Source organism: Fusarium venenatum, assembly GCF_020744135.1.
Source record: "Fusarium venenatum strain MPI-CAGE-CH-0201 chromosome Unknown EDB82scaffold_3, whole genome shotgun sequence".
NCBI classification, from domain to species: Eukaryota; Fungi; Ascomycota; class Sordariomycetes; order Hypocreales; family Nectriaceae; genus Fusarium; species Fusarium venenatum.
Window position 1 is genome coordinate 4,698,481 of NW_027072131.1, and position 22,585 is coordinate 4,721,065.

General features: G+C 45.9%; 7 protein-coding genes and 2 non-coding genes across 9 annotated transcripts; 5 read left to right on the forward strand and 4 right to left on the reverse strand.

The window, feature by feature from the left end:
- Positions 1–372: 372 nt before the first annotated feature.
- Positions 373–1,581, forward strand: EDB82DRAFT_477982 (uncharacterized protein; the record flags this gene model as incomplete). Its single annotated transcript, XM_025727958.2, has 1 exon — positions 373–1,581. One exon carries the CDS (start codon positions 373–375, stop codon positions 1,579–1,581), a length of 1,209 nt encoding a protein of 402 aa, XP_025582373.2.
- Positions 1,582–1,772: 191 nt separating this feature from the next.
- Positions 1,773–1,865, forward strand: EDB82DRAFT_t182. The gene has a single exon. It is a non-coding gene; the product is annotated as a tRNA-Glu (tRNA).
- Positions 1,866–3,394: 1,529 nt separating this feature from the next.
- EDB82DRAFT_527353 (uncharacterized protein) lies at positions 3,395–5,968 on the forward strand (the record flags this gene model as incomplete). The annotated part of the gene is made up of 3 exons (XM_025727959.2): positions 3,395–3,608; positions 5,126–5,497; positions 5,550–5,968. The coding sequence occupies 3 exons, from the start codon at positions 3,395–3,397 to the stop codon at positions 5,966–5,968; spliced, it is 1,005 nt and encodes a 334-aa protein (XP_025582374.2).
- Positions 5,969–6,164: 196 nt separating this feature from the next.
- On the reverse strand, positions 6,165–8,548 carry EDB82DRAFT_477984 (P-loop containing nucleoside triphosphate hydrolase protein; the record flags this gene model as incomplete). The annotated part of the gene is made up of 8 exons (XM_025727960.2): positions 6,165–7,109; positions 7,162–7,350; positions 7,401–7,611; positions 7,680–7,982; positions 8,032–8,117; positions 8,167–8,348; positions 8,378–8,412; positions 8,538–8,548. 8 exons carry the CDS (start codon positions 8,546–8,548, stop codon positions 6,165–6,167), a joined length of 1,962 nt encoding a protein of 653 aa, XP_025582375.2.
- A 2,141-nt stretch (positions 8,549–10,689) lies between these two features.
- EDB82DRAFT_t183 lies at positions 10,690–10,761 on the forward strand. The gene has a single exon. It is a non-coding gene; the product is annotated as a tRNA-Gly (tRNA).
- A 115-nt stretch (positions 10,762–10,876) lies between these two features.
- Positions 10,877–12,522, reverse strand: EDB82DRAFT_248794 (carbon-nitrogen hydrolase). The gene is made up of 2 exons (XM_025727961.2): positions 12,233–12,522; positions 10,877–12,142 (listed from the first exon to the last, which is right to left on the reverse strand). The coding sequence occupies exons 1-2, from the start codon at positions 12,275–12,277 to the stop codon at positions 11,306–11,308; spliced, it is 882 nt and encodes a 293-aa protein (XP_025582376.1). The 5' UTR covers positions 12,278–12,522; the 3' UTR covers positions 10,877–11,305.
- A 492-nt stretch (positions 12,523–13,014) lies between these two features.
- EDB82DRAFT_448893 (uncharacterized protein) lies at positions 13,015–15,107 on the reverse strand. Its single transcript, XM_025727962.2, has 3 exons — positions 14,752–15,107; positions 14,490–14,690; positions 13,015–14,402 (listed from the first exon to the last, which is right to left on the reverse strand). The coding sequence occupies exons 1-3, from the start codon at positions 14,997–14,999 to the stop codon at positions 13,169–13,171; spliced, it is 1,683 nt and encodes a 560-aa protein (XP_025582377.1). The 5' UTR covers positions 15,000–15,107; the 3' UTR covers positions 13,015–13,168.
- Positions 15,108–17,573: 2,466 nt separating this feature from the next.
- On the forward strand, positions 17,574–19,146 carry EDB82DRAFT_558909 (uncharacterized protein; the record flags this gene model as incomplete). The annotated part of the gene is made up of 4 exons (XM_025727963.1): positions 17,574–17,678; positions 17,731–17,866; positions 17,923–18,595; positions 18,648–19,146. 4 exons carry the CDS (start codon positions 17,574–17,576, stop codon positions 19,144–19,146), a joined length of 1,413 nt encoding a protein of 470 aa, XP_025582378.1.
- A 1,229-nt stretch (positions 19,147–20,375) lies between these two features.
- Positions 20,376–21,819, reverse strand: EDB82DRAFT_464718 (uncharacterized protein). Its single transcript, XM_065607895.1, has 5 exons — positions 21,507–21,819; positions 21,399–21,455; positions 21,283–21,350; positions 20,760–21,232; positions 20,376–20,710 (listed from the first exon to the last, which is right to left on the reverse strand). The coding sequence occupies exons 1-5, from the start codon at positions 21,691–21,693 to the stop codon at positions 20,422–20,424; spliced, it is 1,074 nt and encodes a 357-aa protein (XP_065464065.1). The 5' UTR covers positions 21,694–21,819; the 3' UTR covers positions 20,376–20,421.
- Positions 21,820–22,585: the final 766 nt, after the last annotated feature.

A 22,585-nucleotide genomic window follows, 5' to 3' on the forward strand; every position in this document is an offset into this window, starting at 1 on the left:
CCTTAGTTTTCCGGTCATCTGGGGCAGCATTGTAAGAACAACTGTGGACACAACGTCGAGAAATATGCAATAGGTGTTGAAGATCGTCATCAGACTTGAATCGATCAATTGATTCCTTGGCCTCGTATACGTTGTTAGCTTGTGACTCAGTTGTGGGGAATGCTATGTCTGTCTGTGTGTTGATGGTGATCTCGTCAGATAGCAGTAAGCAGAACACGAGAAATTGTGAATCACTTACCGTAACTGAAGAACATGCGGCACAGTTCAGAGTAGAAAAAATATCATACAACAGGATTCAACCGCCTCCACAATCTGACTCTATTTTCTATTCTCTATAGCGCTTATTGTTTTGCTTTCCTTCAGTCTATTGCAATGGTGAATCTAGACACAGAACGAGCTGGCACATCATTGTCGAAACGCCTGGGTAAAAGACAATGGTGGTACCCTTACAGGCTGTGGAACGCGGAATTCGTGAAAAAAATGGAAACTGGCATCAGCATTTCTTTCGACGACCCCCCAAACTCCAAATTCTATCGCAGCGGGTCGATAGTTAAGGGGACAGTAAAACTGAACCATTCGGGATCTCCAAGACTCTCGATCAAACTGAGATGCGATTCGAGTGTTAGGCGAAAGGACTTTCACCAGATTTGGCATCGCCTGCTTGACTTGGACATGCAAATTGAGAAAAGTACTTCGCCACCTCTAGATTATTGGAATCACACCGTTCCGTTCTCTTTTGTACTTCCTGGCAGTCATGAAGGCTGCTCCCATGATGTGGACAGCACACAAATTCAAAAGCTTCATTCATGCCTCCCGCCTACAATATCTCACCTGGACAAAGAAGCAAGACGAGCTATGTTTCCAGCAGGTGTTGAAATCGAGTATATTATCGTTGCGGAAGTCTGGTCGTATGGACGTACACGAATGGAAATTGGGCGACCATTCAATGTTCTACCGGCTCTCGTTGAACATTCACTTTTGATACCAAATATGGTTGACGATACAAAGATGACAGCCACTCAACAACTTAAATCAAAGTTCTTCACAGGCAACTCAGGACATATCAATTTGTCTGTAAACCCACCTACGACTCTAGTCCTCCCCGTTGGTAGTGGAAGTCTCCCACCAATCGACATTACTGGCTTCTTCTGCTTAGAATTCTCCAAAGGCAAGCCTGCTCTCCCTCAAAGCTGTATCTTCTCTGCAAAGTTCGAGTCACAAACGTGGTCACAAACAGCACCCATGCAAGAACTACCAGATATCCAAGAGGTCAAGAACTGCCATAGTGTCTCTGAAGTTCTTGAAAGAAACGCGGAGATGAATTTAGTCTGGGAAAGAAATGCGTCTGAAGAGACAAACACTGTCGCATCATCGAGTGTCCAAAACTTCACGGCTCAAATTAAAGCTCTGATTCCGGCCTTCTCATCGTCCGAAAGGGTTTTTCCGCCAACGTTCTATTCTTGCCTGATTGCAAGAACGTATCGCCTACATATCACGATCATCATTGCATCAGTACCCCTAAGATTGGTTCTACCCCTACAGTTGTATATCAAGAATGAGGGTTCAAGCGGGAAATGCTAAATGTCATCATCTGTATTTTGGGCCTGGGCCTCTCTCGAGTCTCGTCTTTAAATGACTGAGGAGATAGACATATATACAGCAAAATACACTTATACCAGCTATCTAGCATGATGTGCACTATTCCTCGTTGAGTTCTCTCGGCCTGCGTTTGGCAGCCATGAGCCCAAACATGAACAGCTTTTTCAGTCAAATCCGGTATGGTGTAGTGGCTAACATTTCGCGCTCTCACTATCACTTGAGAGATCAGTACCGCGGAGCCCAGGGTTCGATTCCCTGTACCGGAGTTTCCTTTTGCCATCCGAGTCGGTGAATGTTGTCTTTTTACTCTTGGATCCATCACACAAGATTGAACAACTCTACCAAGTCTGGTGTAGGTAGTAGCAAACTCAGAAGTCAACTAAACCGTTGCTTTGACACCTTGCGCTGTATCCACCCACCAATGAGAGCACTTTGACGAGGACCCGTACAGCGCGCTAGAGATAAGATACGAGAAATCTCTGCTATATATTTCGAGCATTCTTTTTTCTCTTTCATGTTCAACACACTCTTCATCCAGAGACAACAAAAACCGTCTCAAATGCACATGGCTTGCTCGTGCAGTTCATCTCCTGGCATGCAATCTTGTCAGCGTTGCTTTTTGCAGCGTTAGATGCACCTGCGCAGCCAAGTCGCAGGCACATAACGCGTCTGGAACGCGTCAATTGCTACGTTCACTCACCGTCAAGCTAACCTTTTAGTAACACATTGCTTCAAGGTCAAAAAGGTTAGTCGCAATCATTTTCTTTTCATCCCTCCGCAAGATTATATAAATGTTCAAGAGCTTTTTAACCCTGAATTTTCTGTTGACACCAACAATACTGTATGACGGATACGTCTGATACCTAATGTTTTGAAGAACTCTTTCAGAGCATACAGCTAACAGTCGAATCATAGATCTTTTAATTGCACATATTTTGAATGCGCAAGCTTCTGTTCCAGTATATCCGAGTTGACTCTTGATACTTTACATAAATACCATGAATATAAATGACCATCGTCACCATTATGAAACTTGCAACCGTGAATAAATTGCTTTTCCTAAAAACGCGTAGAGCTTAAGCAACGTGCAACCATCAGCATGGGGAAATGGATAGTGGAGCTTGGCCCTGCATAAGCTCAGCTGGTCCAGGAGATGGACGGGACATTGACATCCCCGCATCTTGAGGACACCTCCACTTGTCATCTTCCATTCCTTATCATTGTCTTGTCATTGTCTTGTCATTATCATCTGCGATATCGTTTGCAATCCTTCAGTGTTGCTTTCTATCTATTCTGTGGTTCAGTGACGAGTCGCGTAATGAACGACACCCAAGATGACAAAAGTGTTGCTGTTCCCATGAGTCGCAACTCCGACTGCAACGGCATGTCTTGCCATGTCTTGTTTTTTTCGCCGGCCACTAAGCCACAAACAAGCCCACAGTCCATACAGTGCTCAATCGACAACAGACCATGATGTCCTATTGGCCAACTATAACTTGGAACCAATAAGATATCAAGGACTTACTTTCCGGCCTCTGTTGCACAAATTGTCCCCTGCGTTGTGGGGGACAACCCTTTATCAGGAAGATCTGCAACGCTTGCTCTCACCTACTCACTGTCTGTTCAAAGTTTGATTAATCCAGATTTTACTTCCCCAAATGCCCAATTCTGTATAGTAATTCAACATAACTTACCGACTCCGGATATTTTTACTGTGTCAACACTGGTTTGTTCATATTAGGTAGATCAGTAATGTTAATCTACTCGTCTGGCACAGATGATCCTGCCAGCAAAAATGACACTGACTGTGGGCCAAAGCACGGGTCCTGTTATTGTTTGTTATATTGTGTCCTGCACATTCCTGCAGGAGGCGTCTGCGTCGATTCCTCTCGACCCTGCCAATGGCATCAGCCACCGCTATCGCTACATCCATCGGCTTCTGACATTATCAGCCGCCATTCCCCGTCCTCAGTCTCTTGCATCAAAATCAGAATGGCTATCTCAAGGAGGTAAGAACAGGAACAGAAAAAGCAACGTGCCACCGGTTGTAACGCTATTGTTGTTCTCATTGCCTGGATGCGTCGCGTCATCTACAATCTTTCGCCCCTTCTGTTGTGGACCACCCCAAAGAAAGGGCCACAACTCCCTCCTCACATCATCAGAAATGTTCTCGACTTAGGATGGCGCCATCTAAACGAGAAACTAAGAAATAAATTTGAGATTGCAAGGTATAGTCTAGATTGGATGAGGTGTAGATAGATCAAATGTTTCGATATCCCGTTAAGCATATCACTTCGCCCTGTTTGCTGCGTTCTCCACGCCGCCATCACTTTGCTCCGGCAAGTGTGTCTGCATAGGCCTTACAGACTAACAACCAGTCAATGCTTCTTTATCCCCTTGTATAGCACAGTGCAGTGGTAAACAGCACCTTGGCGCATCTAACCCTGCCAGACTAAGCCTGGAACAATCCATGCACATCGAACAGTGTGATTCAAGCTCCAGTATTCTTTCTGCAGGATTGATGATCTCTCGCATGTCCTGAAGTCAGTATGATAAATGATGAGGTAAATTCCTCGTAAGGCGAAGTGTGCGACTTGACATTTCCAGTGACATTATCTCAAGACGGCATGACACCTCGATGAGCGTCATCTGAGTCTTGACCAACTGAAGGTGACATAGAATCTCAGGAAGATACGCGGGAACCAGGCGATCAACTTCCCGATCTTCATGACACCTTTCACAGTTCAGAAGAAATGGAAACTGATATGTCGTCCTGTCTAAGAAAACAAACATGGTGATAAAATGGTCATGGGGTTCTAGACAATGACGTGTTTAGTATGTACAAGTACTATTGTCAATAACAATACCCGGAGCGGACGTCCGAGAGTGGTTTCTATTTGGATTGGCTTGTGAAATATTATTGAGACATGGCCTGATACAATCTGTCAACTAACGTCCAGCTCTGTCTGTCCCTGTTATCTACACTTTGAGAACCGATGAGATTTATCCCTTCGATCTGATTTGTTTGATGAATAGTTATATTCTTCTGTGTAAAGCAGCCTTTGTTCAAACAGTCTTGTTCAGGGGGTGCCAGGGAGGTACCACTATGGAGCCCAAGTTAAAGTGCCGAGCCTGACTGTCTGCCCGACCAAGGAGCTAATTATTGACAGATCCATATTACTCCAGGGACTGTTTTTTCCTCTATCATATCTGTTTGGGGCTGGTTTTGTTTTTGATCGATTGCCTGCGCTGGTTTCCTCCATGTATCTTGTGGTTTTTTCAAGTGGTGTTAAGATGTAGCTGCACCGCGATGATTCACTGCAACTGTGCCCTTCGTCATGAAGGCCTCTCTTCTTAAGAAGCTCTCGAGGGAATTTTCTCTCTTCTTTCAACGGCAACTTCCTCGGAATGTACAGAAAATATTCTTCTTCCCCTCCAAGCTCGTTCGCCCATTTAGCTCTTTCCCCGCCAGAAACATTCCCGATCCCAAAGTTTGCATCAACGTTCCGCTCATCTTACAAGCAAGATTCTCCAGATACCTCTGTATCGGGACTGACCGAAAACAACAACTGCAGTGTCTCTCCGATACCTCTGTCCAACTTTTTCTCGCGACAGCTCCTCTTTTCAGCACTTGAACTTGGCGATTACAACCTTCAACAACCGCGCTCTATCTGTTCGTCTGATGACCTCGGCGACACGCAATTAAAACGATGCTTCGAGATACTTCACGCGTGCCACATGGCTTCCGACGAGGATGTGACGTTTGTGGAAACCAGACTTACCATGGAAGAGTTTCTGAAGGCTGTATTCAAAGATTGGTCGGCGAATGACGAGGAAGAGATGACAAAGCCAAAGATGGATTTTGCTAGAGGGTACCTGAAAGTTGGTTACATCTGCAGTAATAGTATTCCAGGACATCACTATCGTTTCAATCTGACATTGATCTTCAGGCCAACCAAGCGATCATCGAACATTCTCCGCCTGTACCGAGTCTTCGAACTGCGAAACCCCCGTCTTCGGCATCGCCACCTACAAGACCCAACCAGCACAACTCAGCATCAGTTTCACAACAGAAGAACCGTTTCCTCGTCCAAAGGAACCTCTGCAAGGCCTGTTCTGCCCTATACAACGACATGATGTTCGCCATAAAAACGGAAACGACTGGGTGGTCGAGCTGAGGGATAACATGAAGAGCATTTGCGAGAAAAGGGTGGCCAGGTACAACAAGCGTCTTGCCGTCTGGCATGCAAGAGTCTTGATTAGGGAGTGGGCGAAGGGGAGTATCTGCATGGGCAGGGACGTTGAAGTCCTTTCTTTCGTTCTGAAGGAGGCTGTTGATGCCAACTTTGCTATGATGGGTCAGCTTTGAGAGCGAGTGCGGGGATGGATTCAAGAATGCTTACCTTGGACGCATCAACACAAATTGGGCGCTGGACTAATTGCATAGGTGGTTACACAGGGGCATAGTTTGCGACCGGAGCAGAGGAGTTTGGGAGTTCATTACCACGCGTAAGATACCCAGGTGATGATTAAACTAATTGACTTCTTTTTCTACACAGTCCAATCTAATCCACTTCCTGTAAGTGCTTCTTGATCGACCTCAGACCACCCGAATGGGAGTGATCATGCCCCTCGTGATCCTCCTCGCCATCCTCAGACCAATCCGGAAATCCATCATCAAACAGATCCTCCAATGCCTCGCGCTTCTCGTCGATATTCTTATTCTCATCTCTCATAACGTCCTCCCACTGTTTGAACTCGGCATCCGTCAGGAGACATTCATCCAACACCTTCTCAAGTGCCTTGTGATCCAGATTCTCTCCGATAAACACCAGCTCCTGACGCCTGTCGCCCCATTCGCCGCCCTTTTCGATATCATGCTGTACGAGACCGTCTACCTCTGCGTCACCTGTTGTGTAGTCCTCAGGAGGAAGGGTGCAGAACCATGGCCTTCCACCTGTCATGGTGAGCATTGCGCCAGCTTGAGACCAGTCTCCTGCACGGTGGGGACGTGTTGCCAGGAAGAATTCGCCTTTGGAGCGGAAGAGACGGGCAAAGACGGGATGGTTGCGCTTGGTTTCGAGGATGACTTCGTTGGGTGGAGTGAAGAAATCTTCTGTCTCGTCCATCTCTGTGTCGGCCAGCCTTTGCTTCTTGGAGGCAGGCTCTAGCGAAGGTGCCGACTCGATGGTAGAGTGTGAGCTCTGAGGCGACGTTGGTGCAGAGCGTTTACCGCGTGATGAAGACGAGTCTTCAGTTTCTTGGTCGACTTCTGTGGATGGTTCTTGGACATTTACGTAGTCCACCATTTCAAGGTCATCATCTTCGTCGTCTTCTTCGTCATATTCATCATCTTCTTCGTCGGGATGCTCAAGTTGGAGAATGAACTTGTCGTAGAGTAATGCCCAGAGACGCCGAGGGTGAAAGGGCCTATGACGACTGTAGATAAAGCTTCTGACAGAGTACTCCTCCGTCTCGGGCTTTGGTGTAACAACGTTGCGTCCATTGACCTGTGATAATCAGCATGTGAAAGACATTTCTGTTGTGGTGTGTGTATCTCACCTCGCGGACTGTCATTTCATGAAGGTCTTGAAGCCACCCGTAGCCTGCTTGGGCAACTTGCAGGTTGAAAGTGCCTGTGTTGATAATTTGCTTGACATCAACCTTTCCATAGCTTGATTCGACGACCTTGGCCCGATGGTTAAGTCTCTTTATCAAATCCAGCAATCGTGGCTTTGTAGATGCGTCGACCTAATAGTTTGTTAATGATATTTAATGAAAAAGAAAAGCCTTTGACTAACCATGTCGAGTTTGTTGAGGATGATGACGTCTGCAAACTCGATTTGATCGACCATGAGATCCGAGACTGTTCTTTCGTCTTCTGGTGTAACATCGTCCCTTCGAGAGGATAGCAGGTCACTTGTGTCAAAGTCATGGAGCATAGTGAATGCATCAATGACAGTAACGGTGGTATCGAGCCTGGCAAACTTTTCCAGACCACCAGCTTCCTTTCTATTGACAGGTTAATGGCATTCCAACAAACTATTGCAAGTCATCGCTATGGAAAGAGAAAGACTTACAGCTGATTGAGAACTTTGATCATGTCAGCGTCAAGCCCAGGTGCACCCTCGATAGACCCCATGGCATCCATCTGCTCCGCCAACCGCGAGTCAAACGTCTCAGCGACCTGCTCAGGCTCACTAATCCCGCTGCTCTCGATGATGATGTAGTCAAACTCTTGTAACTGAGCGAGTCGAACCAGCTCTTCTAGGAGGTCTCCTCGTAAGGTACAGCAAATGCAGCCATTCTGAAGGGCAATGACTTTCTCTTGTGTTTTGTTGACACGATGGGTTTGCTTGATGAGAGATGCATCAACATTGATACTAAAAAGTCAGATAAACTGACTCTGCTTAAGATAGGTGGGATACCCACGCTCCTATGTCGTTGACCACCACTGCAATGCGAAGGCCGTGTTCACTTCGGAGGATGTGTTGAAGAAGAGTTGTTTTACCGGCTCCCTGGGTACAATTAGAAAAGACGGAAGATCAAAAGATGAGGAACTTATACTAGGAATCCAGAAAGGAGTGTCACAGGCAATGCCTTTAAAGGAACATTGGGTTTCCTAACAACTTTGTTCTTGATGCCTTTGACCTTGGTTTTAGCCATTTTGGGCGCCGAAAAGAAATGAGGAAAGGGTAATGAGGGAGATTGATATGAGAAGTAAGGAGTAGAGATTGTTGCTCTCGAACCTGGATATTTCTAGTCATTCTCAACTTACACGAGATATCATCCGTGCTCATCAAGGTGTGATTCCTGGAGGCCATCAGGGTAAGATGGTGTAAGTACCTTGATGACAATTTCGGCCACTCCATTTGCTACCATTGATGAGAGTCAAGAATTTAGACTTGATCTAGGGTCAAAAGGGTCTAGTAGCTCACAGAATAAACATTGTGGAGTGGAATCGCCAAAAGGCTTGACGACATTCAGGGACTGGAGATATTGAGGCCAACCAGGTAGAATGCGATACTAAGCATCACTGTCGTCAGCCATTTATTTACTCCACTAATATGTACATCGATTAATTGTTTCGAGGGGATTTACCAAAGCATTACATGATGCTTGTTGACGTTAACATCAGCGATCAACAGAGCAGAAGATCTGGATCAAAGATTGGAAGTGATGAGGTTAGATTAGGGGCATTATAAATTGTTGTAAGATAATTGGCTCAACTAACCATCTCCAAGTTAGTATCACCTTGAGGTTCAATTCGAATCGAGAGGCTTTTATGACGATATTAACCCTGTTGACCTGCTGAGAACCTTGATGACCTGGTTGGCATCATCTCTTCTGGCCAGGGACAACACATGGCCTAACTACAAGGTACCAGAAACATCGAAGCCTGACCGTCGCATGCAGAAAAGAAATGATGTATAGCTAGGTCCAATATAGCATAAATTGACTAAATTGTTTTTTCTGTTTTCAGCACATAGCATTAGACTTTCTCCAGTCTCAAGGTCTACGTATGAGATCCATTACAAGGCAATCTACACATTCTTTGGATGGCATCGCGCCATCATCAAGTTTCCATCGGTGTCATTGATGGAATCTTGAAATGTGTGTCATATATCTCGCACTACGAGGTATCCCACCCAGTTAAAGCAAAACTTTCACACCTCCTCTATTCACTATACAAGTCGGTCTCACAACTCCAACTATAACAGTGGGTAGCACCAGCAACATCAGCAGCGGGTTATTGGTGAGATGGAGACAGTTGAGAAGAAGAGGAATAAAAAACAAAGACAGGAGAAGAAAGAGTGTTAATTGGCTCCAGGTGTATCAAGTCCATCGGCCTTCGGATGGTTAGAAGAATCGGTTCGAGGGATTCCTTTGAATCTGGTATGACGTCGGGCTTTTGAGTAGCAGTGCTCTTTCTTTTTGCGGGGCGAGGGTTTCTCTCAGATACAGACGTCTGCGTCGGAGGAGATATCATAGCGTCGCATGTCACTACTGGTGTGGCGGGGCTTGGAAGAGCGGAATCGATAGCACCAGTTGCATTGGGACTGATTGTATATTGTGGCAGTTATTAGACGCGGTACTGGACATAATGAAGATCAGCGTCCTTCTCCAGAATCTAAGATGTAGTGTCTTGTATTTATTGTCTTACAACAATGTAATAAGAATTGCGATGTGGTAGAAAACTTTAATATATTTCACTCAGCAAAGAAGATGTATTATCAGATTGTTTATATCGTGTATCTCAAATGCTTATGGCTCGTGACTCTTTAAAAGAGAGAGTGTATTCTGTTACTAGGATCACTGGCATCTTCTTTTAAAGTGATTCTGGAATGATTTACAGAATTGTCGATCAGTAGGTAATATTATACAAGTACCTATGATTCTGTGCCGTGGTTCATGATAGCTCACGCATAATCGAAGCTCATGCCACGAGTGAGATCATCCACTTCTCAGCAGCAAATGCAGCAGATGCAGCATATACAACAGAGATTTTTTAAGTCTCCTTTGACCACAGATTCGGGCAAATCCGCCCACGTTTCCAGTGTTGATCTTCTGTGCGGTGCCAGGGATGGCAACCCCACGTCGGACACTTCTACAGACACGGAGTCATGGAGAAGAACGGCCAACAGCAACCATAACGTTCCTATCTAACATATAGAAACTAAGACTGAAGCCCCTTTCGTCTTTGACATGGCGGGACGAGGAGGTCAGATTGACAAGGCTGGGGAAAATTGGAATACTGGGCAGTCGAACCCTGCAGCAACTATCAAATCCACACTGTGTTACAATTGATAAATTCAGGTCCTATGATCTGAAACTCGAGGATCCAGACATGGTGACAGTGACGGGTGGCGTGAATCACGATGACATTGCTTTGACACGCCCCTGAATCAGAGTTTAGGAGTTCCTGGTAAGGAAGTCATCACTCATTCCTTGGATAGATCAAGACGCAATGAATATGTGTAAAGAGACTGAGTGTTGGATACTTCTGTGTGTCTGTGGTTCAAACAGGTGTGTATATATAATGCGTTTCTTGGCGATGACCACCAATAACGACACGAGTCATGTTCAAAAGCGACCGTGGTGTAGTGGTTAGCATTAACGCCTTCCAAGCGTTAGAGAGGGGTTCGATTCCCCTCGGTCGCATATCTTTTTGCCTTTTTTCCGATTTATTTGACGTTGGTGGACGGAAAATGATGATCAGCCTGTTTTGACATGCCTATCCATGGTGGCGATGAAAACAGATATCAACATACTTCTCAATATTCAATTGATTGATTAGTGGGTCCTTGGAAAGGTGGAGACACGTGACCATCATGTCATGCCGAGGCAAAATCCTCCATCACAAGCATAATTGGTTGAAAGTACGACCTCTTCAACCCAACCTTGTCATCCATCTGTATACTAGGTACTCTCCAAGTTATCATACAAGTCAACCGTTAGAAGCATGAGAGATCCAATTAGTATGTTAATTCACGCTACCTAGACTAGAGTTCAGGTTCATTTATCCTTCCATCCTCAATCTTGAGACATCTCGCTGGCTACCACAATCATTATCGACATCCTCCCAGATTCCTTGACTTTTGTCTTCCTTTGTCTTTCTCATGTAAATAGTGAGAGATTCCATTAATGAAAACCAGTCAATACTATTAATTTTCGTCATCTGCGTTACCAAATCTCAACTCTTTCGCTATACCTTCTCACCATTCATCCCATACTTATAATGCCACCCTTCACTCTGCATATCCATCCTGATCTTGTACTGTGACTCGGCGATTCTCAATACATCCAAGTCAACATCAATAATCTCCATCTTCTCCTCCCCTACCTCAATCCTTCCCAAAGGCCCCAGAATCGGCATGTTGACACAACTTAACCCACCAGCATTGCAGAACGCGACCGCAGCTGTGTTTTCAAACGCTCTCGCTGTCAAAGCACAGTTGAGAAACAATCTCTCTGAGTCGGGGTTTAGATCACCTCCTTCATCGCCCGCATCGCTCATGAACCAATAAGACGGAATCAAGATTATGTCTGCGCCGTCATTGACCAGTGCTTTGAACGCTTCTGGAAAAGCAAGATCCCAACAAATAAGCATACCGGCGCGTACAGGCTTACCGTTGGCATGTTTCAACGGTGTATCGAAAGCTGTGTGAGGTGTATGCGTTGATGAAGTCAAGTGTGGTCGTTCAGGGTGCCACAAATTCTTCTTCTGATACGCACTGCAAATCTCGCCTGTTCCTGCGGCTAAAAAGTACGCCATGTTACGAAGCTCTTCATCTTTGCTGTCGGCAACGTTGTGGACCTCGCAAATTGTGCCGGGGACAATGTTGATGTTGAGTTCTTGGGCGAGGTCTCGGTATTTTGAAAGATAGTCTGCTGATTTCTTGCTCGCAGATACGAACTCAGGATGTTCGGGAGCCCATGATGTGAGGTGAAATTCTGGCAAGAGTGCTATATCGCAGCCCTTTTCTGCAGCAGATCGTAGATGGGATTCAGCTTTGGCAAAGTTCTCTTCAAGAGCGATGGCCTGTTGATGTATGAGTCAGCTTGTATGACAGCAACCGAAATTGAAAATGTGGGATGTCGTATTTAAGCATAATCCCTGCCGGTGGCCTACCTTGGGCTCAAACTGTATAATGGCAATTTTGTATACAGGCGCCATTTTGGAAACTTTGTTGGCATATATGCACAACCAGAAAAATAAGAAGATTATCTTGTCTTTCTCAATCTCTTCCGAAGAATGGAAGACGCGGAAGTGTCGGCAACTCGGCAACGTGTTTATACGTAGCGCATTCCAATCTCCACCTGATATTGATTCACATTAGGTAAAATGGAGATACCCTGTAGTTGGAAAGCAAGCAAGTTTATTATTATGGTGACTGGAGGGAACAATCGTTAAATATCAACAATCTGAATTTGCTTGTCTATTTCTTTCTGTTTTCGGAATGTTTGTGTATTTGTGCACTAACTGTGTGACACAAGCGCCGCCAATCATTCTTCTGCAGATGATCATGATGTAAAGTGAGGGGAAAGACTACCGTTTGAGTGGAAAACGCCACCGGCTCATTGGTAGCGACGCTGTTGGGGTAACAGATCCAAAGGTCTGATGATGGAACGAGTGGCCAATGATCAAGTTGAAGCTTAGCTGGTCTTTGAGGCAAGACATACCATTCTTAAAAGTGGCGTCTGTCATTCATATCACATCTTAGTAATAGAACTATACGATCGAGTCACGTTGCCCCAATGACATACCGCTGAACCACGTTGCTGTCAAGCACACGGTACATACAATCCCTGCCAGGAACCATTGCTGTCAAAAATCAGATGCCACCCAAAGTTTCAGCAGTCCGCCAACTGGGTACTTGGCAAGTTGAAAGCAAACGATATGCGCTCAAATTTATGTCAAACGCGTGCGTCAAGTTAACATTCAACTTCTGCCTTTAATATGATGGTCTAATTGATATATAAATGTATTTAATACTCCTTACCATGCAACGTGGTCGTTAAACTATGTATACATCCCAAATATATACACGGAAATTCACATCCAAACTCAGACCCTGCACATACGGCCATCCTTTGCGACATTCCAAACCTCACTGTTAACACCTCGCCAGTTGTAGAACAACGACTTGGGGTCCCACTTCTTCTTGATAGTCATAAGACGATCCCAGTTGGTGCCATAAAAGGTCTCTTGCCAGTCGGGCTGGTTGAAGTCGGCCTCGTTCATGTACGTTCCACTACCGGGAGTCACGGCGATAATCTGAGGCATGTAAACCTCGGTGATCTTCTTCTGGTCCGCAAGCATGTCCTCCCAACGAGTAGAGTCCCAGAGAGTGCCCATTTGCATGGACATGATGGCCTTGCGCCATGCAGGGAGAACAGCATTTGATACACCCAGAGGTGCCTTGAAGGTGCCGCTGCTACCAGCCATGACGAGACCGCTGGACAAAAGGCTGCGAATGACCTTGCCGAAAGCGGCATTGTCGTTCTCAAGAACAGATCGAGGAATCAGGCGACCACCGTACTGGAATTGAGACGAGTCGATGTGACCATTGGGAAGAGGCCCGTTGTAGAGGTCATAATGGTCTCGGAAACCCAATGTGGTATAAGATACAGTGTGCTTCAGACCATTCTTGGTAAGGTAGTCTGTGAAAGGAGCAAGAACCTTGTCACGAACATAGTCACCCGTCGAGTTGGCAAGAGTAACAGGCTTGATGGAAAGACCAGCAGCAGTCACTAGGTAAACGACGGTAGGACCATGATCGATCATGGCAGGCAGAAGCTCATGGAACTTGGCTAGAGCAGCATAGTACACATCCTTATCTGTACCTGCGCCCAGAGTCAAAGTAGCACCACCGATGGTGGTTGTCTTGTGAGCGCGAACAGTCATGGATGTCACGACGGCAAAATTTCCAGCGCCGCCACCGCTCAGAGCCCAGTATAGATCACTGTTCTCCTTGGCAGAGGCACGAATGATACGGCCTGCGGCAGTGACGACTTCGAACTCCAAGGTGTTATCGGCGCCAAGACCGAAGCTGGTGCTCAGTGGAGAATGTCCGCCGCCGAGGGTGAAGCCAGCCAGACCAACAGTAGGACACTCGCCAGGAACACCTGTGAGACCCTTGGAGTTAGCAAACTCGACAGCTTCGGCGCCTTGGATACCTGCGCCCAGTTTAAACGCAGGGCCGGAGTAGAGCTTGTCGGACCATTGGATGACTTCCTTGGTCTTGAGATGGTGCGTCCAGATAGCAAGTGAGGCTGCACCTGTAGAGCGGCCAAAGTAGCTAGGAGGGAACGTCAGTATATAAACTTGTTCCGTCTTATTTCCACAACCTGTTCAAGACGGATAACCTCGGCAGAGAAGCCCTTACTCGTGTGCTGTGTTACGAACGACCAAACGGATGTTGTTGTCGTTGGCAAAGCGGACAGCAGCCGCGACTTGCCGCGCGTTGGAGACCTTGACAGCGTAGCTGGGATAATTTCCAATAAGACAAGGACGGCTCTGTGCCAAGAATGGATCGCAGCTCTGATTGGCAAAGAATTGTTGCATTACCGAGGACGATGACTCGATGCTATGAGAACAGATGATTAGCCTTGATGGATCCTACTAGATTAATGAGACGGTTTCCATACTGAGTCTGTGGCAATGACCAAGCGTCCTGCAAGGCTGCGCAAGCATCAGCGTCGTATGTGGGATCGTGACATGGTGTTCCAATGGGCACGGTCTTGATGAGGGTACCATCAACGGTCTTGTTGAAGGAAGCCCAAGCGTTATTCGAGGGCCAGCAGGCGTCGCTTGGCATGCATCGACAATTGGAGGCGGCACTAGTACGGGCAATTAATGCTAGTGGCAAGATTGCCAGCGAAAGAAGTGACTTCATGGTGGTGGCTTGAATTAGCTGGTAACGAGTGGAGTGAACGATTGACCGATGCAAGCGGCTTGGGTGACAGGACAGGATCAACGTGGTATTTAAGTCAACTCGATATTGATTGAACCAACATGCATTACTATCTGGCTGCATCGCCTCTGCAGGCATCTTGATCTTCTAGACTCCCAAGAGACTGTTATGCTTCTCCCCGCAGGGGAATATGTCCCATCTGGGCAGGTCGTTCTGGGGAAAATGTAACGCTGTAGGGATGTCAACCCCTGGCAGGAGATATTTTTGACGGCTGAAGCAGGGGCGGAAATTAGTGGTTCAAGCAGCACTGCAATTGATCAGACCATCTCGGGAAATGGCAAGGACAAGTTCTTGGCTTTCGAGCCGGGCCCAACAAAAAGGGGTCCAGGGTACAGTTGGCACGTCTTGATTGTGCTTTCTTACCATGGTCCAGTACTCCGGTTCGGAACCGATCCGCGCCAAGCTGAAGCCAGGGACCCTGAATAACCACGTGTAGAGATGGATCAATATGCAAGAGTTTGGTAGAGTTTGAGTCAGTTTTGATAGCTTCGATAGTGGTCTAAAGCATTGACTGACTAGATCAGCGAATAGCTACTGCGATTGAAAATGAAGCGGGTCAAGAGATCATAGCTAAATTCTAAGATACGTGTCCACTGTACCCACCAAAGTTTAGAGCTCCACGGGTCCCACTAATAGGTGAAGGAGTTGTTGGTTCGTGCAGTGTATTTCGCGCAGAAACACGGAGTTAATATATACATATGATGCACCGGCTTCTCTTTCTCTACTTCTTACCACATCAATCGATCCCATGAGTTAAGATCATTATGCTATTGGGGGTGTGAATCGTACATATGAGTAAGTATAAACCAACTGCAGTCCTATCATAGACCGAAGCCGAGACCAAACCATTGAACCAATCGTCGTTGGCTGGCATGACTTAGTATGCTCGAATTGGATTACCTCGGCAGACTCGGTACTAAAGTACAATCAATATCCAGGGGTTTGGTCCGAACTCATGAGAGCTCTATCTATTAGTGGCATGCTAAGTTAGTTAGTTAAGCCACTTGGCGAAACTCTTTCCCAGAATGGAGTAACAAGAAAGAAAAGAAAAAAAGAGGAACAATAAGAAAAAAACGGCGCTTGCTACTACCATTGTGCCCAACCCTCATATCTACCGAGATGTTTAATGTATATAGCAATTGTATCAAAACAACAGCATTGCTCACAATACACACAGTGCTGTTTGTAATTGTTTGTGAGTGACGTCCTCTGTTCTTCGTCTCATCAAAGTAAAACACTTTTTATGATGGTAATCCTTTCCAAGCAAGATGTTTCTTTTGTCTCATGCCGGAAGCAGGGGCCTTGGCAACTCCAACTCTTGATTATAAAATGAAGGGGATGACATTCTCCTCTTATCTCCGGATGTACACTAAGCAAGAGAGATGAAGGTGCCGGCTGTAGATCAGTGGGCCTGGTTCTCGGGAATCGGGGCCAAAACTCACAAATCTGGATTTGAGTATCCGTATTCTAGTCTTTCATGGTCTACAGCTTTTTATGCTTGGCCTGCCAGTGCAACCGGGATTTGACTCTACTGGCCCGAATCCAGTCTTGTCTCGTCGATGTTGGCCGATATTATTGAGTACTGGGAGTAACATCAAGTCTGTTCTTGACGCCACAGCAATTATTGCATCTGCATACAGGACCAACATATACAACATGCCAAAGGTAGTCTAGGCGAGAGAGTGCATTACTATTCGGAATACTACATAACACGTTGTGGGGATATATCTCATGATAGTTTCATATCAGTGATAATGGCATGTTGATTTTATCCAGATCACACCTCGCAAAACCACCTGAACTTGCACAACTTTTCTTACCAGTCGTATTGATGCTTCCCGCGGGAACTCATCAGATTGGAGCTTGATACTGATAGACCGAGATTGCGCCAGGTTTCTGGCACTGACAGTGCTGGTGGGTTGTCTATGGGGCATCAAAAGACTTCTGATATTGGTGTAGTCTCGCGTCAGAGAATTTTTTTTCTTCTTGCAAAAGCCGAGGACTACATTTGGAAGAAACATGGAACAAAACACAAATCCATATCTAGAGTCTAGTATTCTTTGCCACCCTTAGTTCGCTCCTAATATCTTGGCTGCTGGAGTACAAAGCGGGTCGTCACGCTATCTTTCCGCACGACTGTTCCATACTTTCCATCTGTGCACGTCTGATCACCCAGGCTAAATCATGCTAAGCGCGGTTCTAATATATGGTGTCACGGTATTTATCTCTCTGGTAGCCACCCAGATGGGGCTTTATATGCTTAGTTTGCTTTTCAACAAACGTTTGCACGCCAGGGCTGATGTTTCCGAGTTGTTTTGCTTTCTGACTTCCGCTATATACCTGACAACGGTGAACCTGCTAAAAGCAAATATACAGCCGATGTAACTCCCGTCTCATATCAAGAAACAAATCTTGACCTGTCATTTCTTTTGTTTGTCCTTTTATACACTCATTACCTGTCTTGTTTTCTATTTTCGTGAGACATTTTGTTTCATGATGAGGCTGTTGTATACTTTCTTGGCTGGCCTTGCGGCCTTGCCTATGGCTTTGACCCTAGATGATAAGGCTGCTGCTGTCTTGTCTACTTTGCCCACGTGCGCAGTAAGTATTGGCGATACTTGATATCATGTAACATGATAGCTGATTATTGCAGGCCAAATGTCTGGTAACAAACGTGTTAACATCAACATGCGAACTCGAAGATGTGCAGTGCACATGCATGAATGCAGAACTTCAGCAACAAGTTGAGATATGTGTCTTGTCCAACTGCACAGTCACAGAAGCTTTATGTACGTAAACCGACTTGATCATCATTTCTGAACGTCCATCTACTTACAATCTATAGCCACAAAGAATACGACAATGACACTCTGTGGCGCACCCGTCCGAAACGGCCAGGCCCCCTTCGTCTCACTCAACGACACAATGGGAGTCATCTCAGGTATCTTCTGTCTGTTACGATACGTCACAAAAATTATTTATAAGGTGCCCTTCGGCTTGGACGATTTCTTTATGCTTATTACAATGCTCACCTCCATTGCCTGCATCACTATCAACACGTATGGCCTTGGAAGTTCCGGCTTCGGAAAGGACATTTGGACCCTCACACCAACGCAAATCACAGATTTCGGTCGATGGTTCTATGTCATGGCTATTCTGTACTTTGCAGATCAGGCCTTTCTCAAGCTAACCATGATCTTCTTCTTCCTTCGAATCTTCCCGAGTGAAAATGTGCGAAAGATTCTTTGGACGACCGTGGGAATAACGACTACTATCGGCGTCATCTATGTTTTCCTCGCGATTTTCCAGTGTCAGCCCATTAGCTACTTTTGGACCAAGTGGGATATGGAGCATGAGGGAAAGTGTGCCAGCGTCAATGGTATCACTTGGTCCAACGGCGCCATCAACATTGCTATGGACTTTTGGATCCTGGCTATCCCAATTTCTCAACTGAAGAAGATGAACATGGGCTGGGGCAAAAAGATCCTTGTTGGTAGTATGTTTAGTGTTGGTATCTTGTAAGTATGACCCGCCCGTCTTTGACTCATCGTCTTTTCTAACTTCTCTCAGTATCACAATAATGAGTATCCTCCGCCTCTACGCTACAATCGTAGCTGGCATGAGTCACACCAACAACGCGTCTTGGGAATACCTCGCCATGTCGAAATGGTCCACCATCGAAATCAACGTCGGTATCTGGTGCGCATGTATGCCTACACTGCGCGTCATGTTCTCTCGTCTGTATCCCACGCTGCTCGGCACATCCAAGCGATATCTCAAGTACGGCAGTGACAAGAGTGGAAAGTCTTCGGGCACCGAAAACAGCACCGTCAGATGCGAGGACTGTACTGCCAAGATCAACAATCTGCGACCAGAGCGTGTAATTTCCGTTGCGCGAGTTGGCAGGGACTCTCAAAATCGTGCGGGCGTGGACCCTTCTGGAATCACTTGCAACCGAACTTACGACGTGCAATATGGATACGATGATGAGACGTATCTGGTCCATATGAAGCAGATGGATAATAAGAGTGCCAACTCTTATCCACGATCGGATGGTGATTCAGTTTAGACTGAGCCGCCACATAAAAGGTTAATATAATATAAATATTTGATAAGAAATTATAAAATAAATTATAGATACAAACAAATAGTGTAGACAGAAGTTGTGAGGTTGATTAGTGTTTTCTTGGATCATCCATGACTCCCACTATTATCAAGCATAGGTTCCTGGCCGCCTGATTGGGCTGGTAATTTCTTCATTCTTGTTATAGAATTGGTTATAGATGTAAATGTCTCTTGGGTAGTTCGAAACACTCTGCGAGCTTTCTGTTCCTGGCGTCACTGCTCCTCATCAGGCGGTGATCGAGGCTGAGTTCGTAGCTGCCGTAGTGTTGGCCGAAACCAATATCGCGTAAGTACCCTGGACTCCAGTCAACTGGGGTTGCAATCCATCGTCTGTCATGGCAAACATGTTCGTGTTTATCTGGGAGCTTAAATTGACGACAGCTTGCGTGTAGGCAATATAAAACGTCAACAAAGATTGAACGTCATCTAAAGCGTTGGCCTAGCAAATCTGAATTCGAGAATGATCACTGATGGTCTTGCAGACTGTGCCTGACTGTTCTGCTGTAGCTTCATGATGGCATTGGCCAGGAAGGCTTGAAGAACTACGGTACCGGCAGTGAAAACAGCTTCTCTAGCTATCTCGGTGCCGACAAATTTCCCAAAGGCTTTGCCACCAGTCTAGATGAGATTGTAGTAGTCAGCCCACTGGCGTTTCAGCTGCTCTGATGCCTCATCTGCATCCGGAGAACCCTGCTAAATCTTGGTTGCGACGTCTTTGAATTTGTGTTGGCTCTCCGACACTCAGATTTGAACCTCTTGAGATACGTCATCTCCGGCATCGTAGACGCCTTGTATCATAATACTATCGATAACCTTGCTAGCTGACGTCGCACCTTCGGTGCTTTCACCAGCGCCCTCTGGCCTGATGAACATATTGACAAGTCCATCGATAATATTGTCAGTCATCTTGGGAATACGAGTTTTACGTTGATGAGATGCAGGGAGTTAGTCAGGGCGGAAATAGAATTAATGGTAGAAAAGAGGTTGAAATTGTGGTTAGACGTTTCTCGGGACTGTGGAGAAAGGCAGATTATGAAGAGGCCTTAGATTAAGGTAGCCGCATCTAAGTCCCAAGCTCAGCTTAAGCAAGGTAAAGTCCCCTTACCATAATGGGAACTTACTGTATCTGAAGATGCAAAGATTGTTTATTAAAGGTATTAATTATTATCATTACTATTGTGATTTATCATGTCATAATATTTGCTGTGATTCTTTGTACTCATGCCGACTCTGGAGTCCTCGCCCGGCTCGAACAGTTGCTCTTAGAGTTTGCTTGTATACTCGCAATCAAACCAGCTTCATCGTTTCCAAGGTGGAACGGATCCTGTTGTTCCTTCTTGCTCGTTTCAACCTGATATGATCTTGTTAACATAATCTCGCCGTGTCTGCTAATATCGGCCGGTCCTGAACTCTGATATCCACGAGAAGCATAACCGTTGCGTCGAACAAGAAGGGCGCTTATTGAAGGGAGACAAGCACATATTAGACCGATGCCAGCTTCCGCGTTACTAAAGGATGTTAGAATAGTTCCAGTAGGTTTGGAAGGAGATTACATACCCGGAAAGAATGACTTTGGTAAAGACAAGAGTCTGATTGGTAGAGTCTCGAGCGTTGAGAATCATTGCCAATCGATAGATACTAAACCCCGTAGCAACACCTCCTGCACATAGAATTCCAATGACACGGAGCCTCTTCCTCATGGAAAGCTGTAGTGACCAAGTAAGTGGTGTGGGTAGAAATAGAATTGCCAGATCGCTGACCACACTGATGATAGCGTCAGCGGTAATGATGGCGTTCTGGTCAAGACAGTTCTCCATATCTCCCATCCAGTACGAACTGATGGGCCTGCAGATAAAGATCTTGATGAACAAGCCGGACACGTAGTATGCAACTAGCATGGCGATGAAGATGTATATGCCGATCGTGGTCTTTCTGTGAACAGTACCGAAGACGCGAATGGTTATGAAAAGGAGGGAGAGCTTGACGCCCAGAGCCATTGGGGCGTAGAAGATGGTAGCTGCATATCCGCACTAGTCTTTCGTTAGTTGCGTAACTGGGGGAATGCCGAGGTAGAACTCACCTTCAAGAAAGATGTTAGATCTTTTGGACTGACTTCCCACTGGTTGTGACCCATGCCATATTGTCCACCTAAAGGGCATCAGCATTTATGTTTGGAACGGAACCCGAGATATGTACCTATAAGAGCAGTGACACAGTACCCAACCATCAAAACAAAAGAAACATATGTGGCAACTAAGTCGTGTCGGTCAGTACAGGCTTCAACGTCGTGATGGAAGCACTAACCATCGTCTCGAGATATGCCTCCCCCCATAACTTTATACTTTGCATAAAACCGCGTTGCAACAAACACCGTTGTGAAAACAAGCGTGAGAACTTGGGTGAGATAATTAATCGTCCAGAGCACATCGGCCGGGTTTTCCATATTCGGCTCAACACCAGAAGGTGGAGGTGCGGCACCGGAGAAGCTCATTGTGAATGCGTAGCCTTGCAAAGAAAACGAAAGAAAAGAAGGCTAAAGACTGAACAAAGACAAACATGCAGATGAGTTCAAGGAAAAAGGAACCACTTGTCTTATGTTTATTCGCACTGAGTCCTGTCAGCTTCATCCCGCAGGAGAAACAAGGGTCAAGGAGTAAAGGGGAAATAGAGGTGAATCATTTCTCGGTTCAGCAAGTGTCAGAGAGCAGTTCTTCCGCTAAAGGAAAACTACTCCAAACGAAGAACACTAGTTAATGCAGAGGCACCGGTACATATATGGCATGGACTGAAGGGTTGCAGTACCGGCAAGTATTCAGGCAAATCACACGCTAATGCTATGGTTTTGCTGCATTCCCATATAGCTCTGACATGTTTTAGCATTGAATCGAATGTCGCCTCAATGGTGCAATATGTTTCCCATTGGTCCCCTGCTCTTGGCTGACATCCCAGCCTGCAGTGTGTTCTCTCGTCACGGCGCCTCAACCGAAGTGGCGAGTAGATCACTCAGGGGGAAGAGGTCATGAGAGGGATCTAGATATGAGGAAACGTGGAACAGGGTAACATTTTGCAGGGAGTCTAATTTTCCGGGTTATCTCTGGTATTTCCGTGACGATCTTGTATTACATGTCTTACTGCTTGGAGTACATGAGAACTCCTCCAGAGTGGTTCCCAGATGGGGTTGCCAGCATGGGGAATTACTGAATGAAAGAGAGCGGCTGCGTATTCAGGGCTACACTGTTGTCTGATACAGAGTCTGTAAGATAGACGGGAGAATTGCGTGATGTAGGTGATGCAATAACCAGGATGACCCTGTGTTGAGAAGGTACAGCACCTTGTCCTCTACTGTTCTGTTACTCAAACACAAGCCATAATCTACAGCAGAC